Here is a 10853-nt window from a genome sequence, read left to right on the forward strand (position 1 = left end):
GAACTCATACCTTCGTCTGCTTTCTCGTCATAGCGTTATGGATGGCGATAACATTATCAAACGCAGATGATTTCAAGGTTCAGTTCTGTTTTGTGCTAGTCTCGCTACATTGTAGAGGAAGAAGGAAGCACAGGTCAAACTGATCGACTTGGAAATATTTCCCGTTGACTAAAGTAAGTAAATTAAGACATGAAAGAGAACATGGGAAGGATTCTTTAAACCAAGTAACAGTTTGTTCGCGCTTGCGTGAAGTAGACGCTGTTGAAAATCCACTTATTTTTTTTAATTTACCTAACTCATGAGATTAAGCGTCTGGCATTGCTGCAGGACAGTACCAAGCCGGTTCTACTACCCAGTCACCGCTCCCACACACCCGTCTTACCGCCATGACCACCTACCCAGGAACTTTGACGAGGGTGTTGCTGGTCTTCGCCGCTTGTAAAGCTGTCATTGCAGGTAATCTGTAAACAGATTCCAGAGAAAATGTTTTCATCTTATACTTCGGCTTTCTTCTTTGTTGTCCATTTCTAATAAAAAAATGCCGCTGTGTATGTAAGACACGCTGGAAACATCAACCACACTGTCTTCTCTATATATACATATATTGTAGATGCCCTAGTAGGTGGTGATCGTAGTGGTGGTAGCAACGGTGGAAGTAGTAGTAGGTTATTTAATAAAATACTCATAAAATTTGCTACCGAAAAAAAAATCCTATGAAAATCCCATGAGTTTCGCAATAGAAAATCCTTCAAACGTATAGAAATCCTATGAAGTTTGTTCTGAAAATCCTAGGAACTTTGCACTAGTTTCAAGATTCAAGATTTTTTTTTATTCTGTTACTTTCTAAGGGCTATTGAGATATTAAAAATATATCCACGCATGTTCATTCATTCCTATCTTTATAAATAGTATCTATTATTCACATACTAGCTATTTTGTCTATGGCAGCTCATTAAAAAAATCGGCAGCAACAACAGAAAATAAAAAGGGAAAAAAGAGAAAAAGTTCTTCAAATCATTCATTTTTTCCTTTTTCTAGCCTCCTGGTGTATACCTACGTACATAGTCAACGAAATTAAAGTAAATGTAAATCCTGTGAACTTTGCTACAGATCGACCTATGCTCGTCGAGGATGCCCACGGGTACATCTTGGGTTGGACAGCAAACATTTCATGTGTCATTATGAGCGCACCACGTCACAGACAGAGACGTTCTCGTCTGGATGCTGGATGGCAAACCCTTGCAGTCGCAAGGCAGCCAGATAACACAAGCAAACAAAGTCTTCGTTTATTCTTTGCAACTTTCCCTCCCTGTCACCGCAAATCTCAACGGCAAAATCATCACCTGTCAGAGTCTCCTCAATCCTAAAAAAAAGGAAATGTTTCAGCAAACCATTCACGTAATTAGTAAGCTACACTCTTAAGTCGAAACTATTGTACAAGGGATATAGTTTGGTCTTGTCGTATAAATACATTACAGTTGTCTTAATGCATTAAAGAAAATTTGATATTTAATTGACTCACTAAGCGTCTCGACTTAATAAAACACGTATTGCTAATTGTATGGAAGTGAAGCTAGTTAATTTCGTATGATGCTTGGTAATTTTATGGATTGGGTGTCATTTTTGTCTTGTAGAAGCATTTCATATGAGAACTGGTCAACTTAGTTTGCATTAACACATAAAGGCGAGAAAAACATTACCTTTCTTTGCTTGAGCAGTACATTGGCATGAGAAGTTCATTCATAAACACGAGCAGCTTCCAAGCACGGTTTCTACTTTGCGTGTGTCCAGAGCTGGTGGAGAAGCCAGTCCTCACAGGACCATCCAAAGTGATTGCTGGACTCCGCTACTCGTGGTACTGTGTGGCCGACGGCGCCAACCGCGCAGTGCCAACCATCAAGTGGTTCTTCGGCAACGGCACCAACATCTCGCATGGCTACGACAGCGAGGACAATAGCTACAATGACAAGGACGAGCTTCTAACGTGAGTTGTGGGAGTGCGTGGGAAAGATAATGATGTTACCTGGGTGAGAAAGGTGAGAAAACTTGTTTGTAGGTAAGCGATCTCTAGGTATGTCCTACTTCTGGCTAATGACCAAACAACTGCTAGTTTTTGTATCTCGGTAATACATTGCAGTTTTATTGCACGTCTTCAATATGATTTGCAATGTTAAGGAAGGCAGTTTGGTAGGTTTGTCCTAAGGCAAAATCCAATCAGAACAGTTGTGAAAAATAAATTTTTTATTCAATGTTTATCCTTTTTCTGCAAGCCAAAATCTTTACCCTCTGGACTAATCACAAATCCCACTACTCAGTACAAGGAGAGAATTTTCTTTCAATCGCTGTATTGAAGTCTGCATTAGTTGTAAAAAAAATATATTGTGTTGTTTCGACTCAATCTGTTTAATATCGGTAATTTACTACTATATGAACTGACATCTTCAGTATTCCGAAGTGTTAGTCTCTTGTTTGTCGGCAGATACAACACGTCAAGCAAACTCACCCTCATACCCTCGGAGGCTGACTCGACCTTTTCGCTGTATTGTCAAGTCAAAGAGACAGATGCAGAACCTGGAAAAGTCTCGAAGACTGTCAACATCCAAGTTATCAGTATGTACTTGAGTTCCTGATAAGAACGTCTGTCTGTCTGGCTGTCGGTCTGTCTGTCTGGCTGTCGGTCTGTCTGTCTGTCTGTCGTCTGTCGGTCGGTCGGTCGGTCGGTCGGTCGGTCGGTCGGTCGGTCTAATGCACCTCACTCATTCATTCATCCATCGAATTGTCCATTCTTAAACTTATCTATCCAACGTTCGTAATTATATCTTAACAATCATTACTAGCCATTAGTTCCTATGTCTTAAAGGCAATAACGTTTTTAAAATAGCTTAAATTAAATTTAAATAAGCATAAAGTGAATAAAATAATTTAAAAATAGAAATAAAGTGTTACAAAGGAAGCGATCGTGATAAAGAAAATAATGGGATAAGCGCAAACAGGAATAGACATAATAAAAAGCAGAATAAAAGAATTAAAATAAGCAACAAACAACTCAGTGAATAAACGAGAAAAAATTAATATAGATTAAAAAAATCAATTAACAACAAATGATAAACAGCAATAAAGAATAACTACAGCATTAAATAAATAAATAAATTCCAACTTGATTTTTTAAAAATTTAAATTCACTAACTTCTGTGTGCAGCCTGCCTGAAGGGGAAAACATTTGTGGAGGAAGGAGTGGACGCAAGCAAATACGACCACATCGTGACTAACGGCTTTTATGAGTTCGAGCTTTCTGACTTGGAGCAGAAGAGCCTGACCATGAGGCGACCAGAACAGTCTCTGTCAAGGTGAGAGATCATCGATGGGATCATCAATAGCAACGTTGTCATCGGCTTGGTTATTCGGGTTCATGAACTTTAGGACTCCCTGTTCTTCACATTGTCAGCTGTTATCTCTCGTTCTGCTTCACAGGTGCTTCGTCGGTGTAGCAGTGCAAGCAAGGATGTGGTCATGTGGGAGGCATCAAACAATGCCGGGAAGACCTGGAGGACTCTAGAGGCGAAATTAATTTTGCTGCAGGCGATACAAGTGCCCCTTTGAACCTAATTATTAGAAATGATGATGTTCCGGAGCTAGACGAAACCATCTCCTTTGGCTTACAAAGGCCGAGAAGGTTTTTTTTTCTCCTCTGTCCATTTCTCTCATTCATATTCCCACTCCTTCTTTCTTCTCTCTGTGTGTGCTTATTTTTGTTAGTTTAATTCCGTTTTTAAAAAATGTTTATCTCTTTACAGCAAACGAGTGCCTTGATTTATTTTTCACATTTTCTTTCAGCACTAAACATCCGTCTTAGGTAGTTTATCATCACTTTCATCTGATAACTTTTAAATCAATTATCACTGCTATCTTAATCAGGTTTTTCTATAATTTAGCATCGCTTTATCCATTTGTCACCACTGCCTAGTTCCTTTACTCAACTATTTCTTTATCAACCGTATCGTTCCAGGGCACCATCACCAGTGATACCTGAAAAAGCCACGATTTCTGTTAAAATCCTGGCGAACGACGATCCGTATGGTTACTTTGTTCTGACTGGCCCCACCTCCATCACAGACCCCAAACGTAGGGACTTCTGCCAACACTGACTTTGTCCTAATGTTGTTAAATATTTTATGCCTATAAACTCTCGCAATTATGTTGATTGGTTTACTAAACAGCCTACAACAATAATATCGGTTGCTGTAAACAGAAAAAAAAATTCTTAATTCTTTAAGGCACCAGGAGTTTCATTTAACAATACAGAAAAGGTTAAATATAAATATATGTAATTGTATCATCTTTTTTGCCTTTATTTCAGAAGAGACTGTAAGCTGGTAGATGTTGATCAGTAAACCTTTCTGTTCTCTCGCCAGAAGCTGACACCAGCATCTCAAGAAACGGAGGAGCGTTTGGCGAGGTTGAAGTTTATTACCAGGCCACTCCCCCTGTTCACGTTTCCCGAGAACCGGATGAGACCGAAACAAACACCACTGGATTTGGGCAAGTGGTGTTTGCTGAAAATATAAGGGTGTGGCACCTTCCGTTGCCTTTAGATGAATATAAAAACATCACGGTAACGCTCCTGGAGGCCCGTCTGATTTCCAGTCCTCAACGAGACCTGGTGAGAGAGATTTATTGCTGCTGATGATGATGATGGTGATGATGATGATGATGATGATGATGATGATGGTGATGATGATGAGTGATTTATATAATGTATACTCGCGGTCCTAAGGATGGTGCTATTAGCGTTTGACGCAAAACGAGACATGGAAAAAGTAAGAAGTGCGAAAGGATAAACATCAGTAATAAATAGTAAAAGACAAATAAGAAAAGGCAAAAAGGAATTAGGTAGCATGAACTGAGTGTCGTGATTCTTCAGAGGATGACAAGTAGCTGATGGGAAGGGTGATTGAAGATGGGCTAGGATTGATAGACTGTTGTCAGGAGTAACTCAAGGAAGACTCAGAGATGTGGTGGACATGGTAGGTGGCAGGTATACAGGGGGAGAGATTTTATTGTTTCCACTGTTTATTTCTTTTACTGAGAGAATATCGCTCGTTCGAAGCCTTGTCCAGCCTGCAACTGTAAAAACTTTCCAGTTCCTTCACCAGAAATGGGTACAGGTAGATCTCAGAATTGTCAGGGTAGATAAAGGCAGCGAATAAAGAGGAGTGAGGGATCCGCCTTCCATTAGCCGTCGTTGTAGGTACCGTTAACCCTCTCATTCACTGAACTAAAGTTCATTAGGTTATTGTCATCTGCACTCTATGGTGACTTTCAGGTGAGGTTACAATAAAATACAGTAACAGTTGAATTAAAAATAATTTAATGTAAATGATCAGCTAAACAAAAATGTTGTTGGTTCAGTTCTCGTCTCTGGTCACTCTCCGTCGAGGGTTTTCTCCTGTCCCCCATTACTGGCCTCCCCTCCATGTTCGAATTCCCTTCTACCAGTGACCTCCCAATACTAGCAACCACTTGCAAATTAGCCTAAAAGCTAGCCAAGCAACTAGTTAAAGTTAAAATTCAAAAATGAAAAAAATATAATGAATTAATGTCACTGTCCTCTTTCTCCCCCACTTTCTAAACACTGTCATAGTTTCTTTCATCACTTTCTCATCCGCCTCTTCTTGACGAGTTACCAGCTGATTTGTTTCCTTTGTGGCAGTTCATAATTCTCCTCGTCTTGGAACTACGAAAGAAAGTCAGATGACAGTAGTTCTTACCGAGGAGGAGAATCATGTGAAGAATGAGACAATAAACGATCATGGTACAGAGAACCACGAAGCAACCATGAAACCGAACGACACGGATAAAGAACAAACAATAGCGGTTGCAGGTGAGACAAACAAATATAAATACAAAAACTAAAGAGTTGGTGATGACAATTATGGTACAGAGTACACGGACAGTGAGAAGGTGATGAGTGTTAAAGATAAGAAAGATGTGAAATCACAATTTATATATAATAATTCTGGGAAATCCCTTGCAACGAATGGTTGACAGCAAGACACCACAAACAGCCAGCACGACATCCACGGTCGTAAGCAGTCAGAACACAGAAGAAAAAAACAAAGAAAAAAGTTGTCTGTATGACTGTTTTCGTCCAGCCCCTTGATGGCAGTTGGCTGCGTGCGTCCGTTATACCATAATATATATATATGTCTGTGTTTGCATACGCGTGTAGTGTTCATATGTGCTATACGTGCGCTTGTCTGCGTGTGTGTCGTGACAGGCTTCACAGACTACCAGGCCAGACCATTATCGACCTCAGACATCCTCCATGTCATCCTCCCGTCTCTCATCGTCATCATGATCATCATGATCATCAGCATGTGCTGCTGCTGTGCATGTAAGTGGTCATCGCACTTCATCCGTCTCTTGCAGGACCGGAAGGGACATATCCGATAGGATGGAAGACGGGAATGAGAAGATAAACACTCTTGTGTTTCTGTAATCACCGAGCCACTCGCTTCACTGATTCTCGCACATTTCCTTCTCCTGCAAGTTAAGTCACAAACAGTTCCTCTCGCTACATGCAATCATCTCCCCTGGAGTTTTAATCTCATTCATTTAAAACATGTTTTCATTATCACTTCTATTACTTATGTGTTCTTCAATTCTTCAATCATTGGCATTTAACACTTTATTTATATTCATTAATAAACACAATTATTTAACAATTAATATTTATCGTTTTTACTACTTTCCTATTCCTACATCCGTACTTTTGTTACTTCTTTATTGACTGAGATAAGAACACGGTATTTATTTTAATGAAGACACGCGATGCCTGCAAGAGTGTAATAATGTTTAAATCATTTTCTTTTTCTTTCTTTGCAGTCTGTGGAATCATCAGGAAGTGAGTTAATTTTTGTCAACACTTTTTCCACATTCACTCTTTTTCTTGCCAACCTTTACACTTCTTTCCTTCCTCGGTAGGATGTTAAATAATACAGAAAATAAGACTGCTTTTGTCGATTATTTTATTTTGTTTCTCAAATTTCGAATTAATTTGGAGTGCTATGGTACTAAGGTGTCTTTTTCCCGAATTAGTTTATTCAGTTCCAAGTCGTCACTATCCACCAGTCCGAAATGTTGGGCGAGATGGGTGAGGTGACAGGGTTAGGGTAGGTATGAATAATGACTGGGGAGGTAGCTTTAGAGGAAATAGTTTGGACCAAAAACTGGACTGGTGAAATAATGAATGTACACTATATTTTTTTATCATCATGGGTTTATTCTCTATATATATATATACATTCTTTATATTCCAGTTCTTAAATGGTGGACAAGAAAGAAAGTATTCATTGCAGGTCTATGCTATACATTTCTACAATGATGGCGTATTTTTAATTCATTTACTTACTTTTGTCATTGTATTGAACTAAGCTGTAAAACTTCTTTAATTTTCAGATCATGTCGTGCTGGGTAAGTTAGTCTTTCTCTCTCTCTCTCTCACTCACATGAGTTAGCTAGAGTTAGCTCTTACGTTGAGACATTTATAACACCGTAGCCTGTATATTGCTAAACATCTATACACCATGCCTTTGATAATGACAATGATCTACACCATATTTATCTCCTGCTTCATGTAGCGTCAGCACTTTTATTACCTAGAATTGACAGAAATATCCCAATACGCAAAATTTCAGGTAAAAAAAAGGACCATTACTTAAATTATACTTCTCTCCGCTGAAGGATTTCAAAACTACAGTAGATATAAGTTTATATTTCATAAAAAGGTAAATGCTTGATATGATGAGCATCTCAAGAATACCGACGGAGAAAAATGTCCTCGTACACAAAATTTTAATTGACTTGAAACCTCTGAACATGTCTTCATCCACCAGAGATGACAAGAAATGCTCCTGCTGCGGAAGGTAAGAGTTCAAAGCCCTTCTGCCGAGACCTCTCGTTATCAATCTTTTTTTTTTTTGCTACAAATATTATAATTATTAGTTGTATTATTGCTTTGTCATAAATAGTTTGAAATATCGTTACGAACGCCGAATGTTTTGTCTTTTGTATCCAGTTGGATCTACTTTCATTTTTTTTGATAATAATATCTTGTTCTAAAGTTCTAATGACTTCTTAACAAGTTTTTCCTTGAGAATACTGGCATGTTTCTATTGTTTCCTTTTAATTTGGAGAATTTTTATATTTTTATTGTTATTTCCTTTTTTCAACTCTGTATTTAAATAATCGCTTCTTTCGAATTTTTATCTCTTAGATATGCATACTCTACAAGTAAAGACAATGAAAAGTTTTGTTAAAAATAAATATCTTAATACAGCTATTAATTATCTCTATCATACGATGAATGAAATAAGGTTCTTTGAACCGATAACTTCAATGCATAAAAGTGTATCGTAGTAAATCGTAACGCATGATTAGCCAACTTCCATTTGCTGGATGTATGTTTTTTATATAGTTGTTAAACAGTAAAATTATTTTTGTTTTTCTCTTTCTCTCAGAGTGTGGTGCTTGTGCACGTAAGTTCTCGCTGGCATGCTCAGATTATGATAATCCTTTATGCAAGAATGATATTATAGTTTGTATGTTGTTTTTAGTTTTATGTATCGCTTTTCTGTGTGAGTGTGATTGTGTAAAACATAGTTGTCTATACTTGTATCATATATTATCACTGTAAAGTATGTCTGTGCGTGTTATTTATTTGTACGTGTTACAATAATTGCGATGATTTGTCTAGGCCTATATACGGAGTCATAGATGAAGAGAACGCCGAGCTAACCAAATCAGAAAACTAAAGGTATTGTTATCAACTGTCTTATCTTGCAAGCTGGCCACCAACCCACTTCGAAAATTTTTATTTTATATTACTTATACCACTATTGTCTTCTCTCCCTTTTCATCTCGTTAATTAACTCCTTGAAATGTTTCGCACTTAAATAAAGAGGAAAGAAAAATTTTAACATTTTAGTGAGAAAAAATAGAGTGGCATAGCTGCTGCTCGCTCATTTTTTTCAGCATTTAAACAAAAATAAATGTGAATGTTGCTGATCATTTTACGCATTCGCTTTCCCCGTGTTTTCCTTAATACCTGAATAAAAACCTTTCAGCCAGTAGCTTCTGAAGATGAGATAATGCTGAAAAAAAACCAGTGAGCTGGTGTGAAGTCTACAGAATCAACACAAGAACACCTACCTGACACCTGTGGAGTCTCAAAGAGCCTCGTCACAACACGATCATTCTATCTGATCGTGGAGCAGTCGAGCAGAACAGGAAAAATAGTTACTTGATGATAAACATGCACGAATACATAATTTAATCCAAATATACATTCACACTGGCGAAACAAATCAGAGAAAAACCGGTTACTGGTGTTTACGTCGAGATTGTCTCCCTTCACATCCCACAGGTTTATCAAATTAAATGTAACAGTTGAGAAAGACATAAAACTTTTAGTTTCAAATTATTACAGCTTGCGAAGAGATGTGGATAATGGACTATTTTCCTTTGATATCACTGCGCGAGTGGGTGTTTGATCGTCTGCTAAAGAGTAACTACAAGTCAAATTTTAATAAAAATAACATGAAAAAGCTAAACACACACAATTTAATATGAAAAGTGAAGCTGTTTGAATTCGCTTACAACACAAATTCAAACTTTTCATTGAAGGCAGCCATTCTCTCCCAGTTCCATTAAACACATCAGGCTCGTTTTTTTGTATTTTTCGTATGAAAATGTTACAGACTGATGATTCTTCACACTAAGTCTCATTTCACAACCAGACTAACCGAAGTTAAACAAGATTCATTTAGTAAAACACGTTCACTTCGAATTTGGCAGTCCAAGAGCTGAGTTGTTGTCCCTTTAAAAATGTTTGTTGTGATTCACTTAATATAGTTTGTGTTGCTATGACAAGTTTCCCACATTTACTAAATTTTAGTCCCTCCTGTAGCTGCTTCGCTCTGGCCGGACCAAATCCCAACTTTCTTTCTCTGTACCTTCAGGCCTCATGTACTGCCATCATTGTTGTTGCCATAAAGTTCCCGTGGTTAGTAAACAATTCTACTGTTTCATTTTGAAATTGAAAAGAAAATAATAAAAAATATTCGCTTTTATGTTTATTCTGATTTCTGGTTGACTGGCAGTTCAGGGAATGTAAACTTTTGTTTGCCAAATGAACTTTACAATGATATTTTTTTTTTCTCAAAATTAATTTAAGAAGACAGTTTTCTTAATTCCACTGTATCAGTGTTCCCATTTATGTGAAAATGTTGCGGAAACAATAGTTAATAATACATGCAAAATTACTGTGGGTCAAAAAAAGGTCAACCTTCTTTTCAATAAAATAGAATTGAGTGGAAGTTAACATTATGAAATCTCTGCCTTCATTTATACTTTTTTGTTATTTTTATAATTTTATTTTTCGTTGTTTCCTAGCATTTGCTCCGGAGATAGGCTTTTTCCCGCTGTTGTTGTATCAGCTTTCGGATCAACTAAAATGTGTAAATAAAATATTCCATAAGCAAAAATTATTAACAGGCATGTCTCTTGACTTTACTTCAACTTTTCTTTGATCGTGGCACCGTTTATCTTCAAGTGATATACTAGACAATACACAGGGTGGACGCATTCAGTTTGACAGCATCCTGTATAAGAACAATCGTTATAAATCAGGATTACAAATCATGTTTTTGTTTTGCCCCAATGTGTTTTTTTCATACGTGGAATGTCGTTAACGTGATGCAATAACGTTTGACAAGCGCTGTAATCAGACTGATATACTTCGATATGTTAATGACATTCGTCACAACAAGCAAGTGTAGGTTTATTTATAGGTG

General features: G+C 37.5%; 1 protein-coding gene across 1 annotated transcript; it reads left to right on the plus strand.

Annotated features, from left to right (window-relative positions):
• Nucleotides 1-58: 58 nt before the first annotated feature.
• Nucleotides 59-4654, plus strand: LOC112568241. The gene is made up of 9 exons (XM_025245439.1): nucleotides 59-173; nucleotides 328-456; nucleotides 1111-1405; nucleotides 1792-1984; nucleotides 2480-2610; nucleotides 3200-3347; nucleotides 3472-3673; nucleotides 4007-4122; nucleotides 4413-4654. The coding sequence occupies exons 3-7, from the start codon at nucleotides 1222-1224 to the stop codon at nucleotides 3554-3556; spliced, it is 741 nt and encodes a 246-aa protein (XP_025101224.1). The 5' UTR covers nucleotides 59-173; nucleotides 328-456; nucleotides 1111-1221; the 3' UTR covers nucleotides 3557-3673; nucleotides 4007-4122; nucleotides 4413-4654.
• The last annotated feature ends 6199 nt before the right edge of the window (nucleotides 4655-10853 follow it).

Source organism: Pomacea canaliculata, linkage group LG7, assembly GCF_003073045.1.
Source record: "Pomacea canaliculata isolate SZHN2017 linkage group LG7, ASM307304v1, whole genome shotgun sequence".
NCBI classification, from domain to species: Eukaryota; Metazoa; Mollusca; class Gastropoda; order Architaenioglossa; family Ampullariidae; genus Pomacea; species Pomacea canaliculata.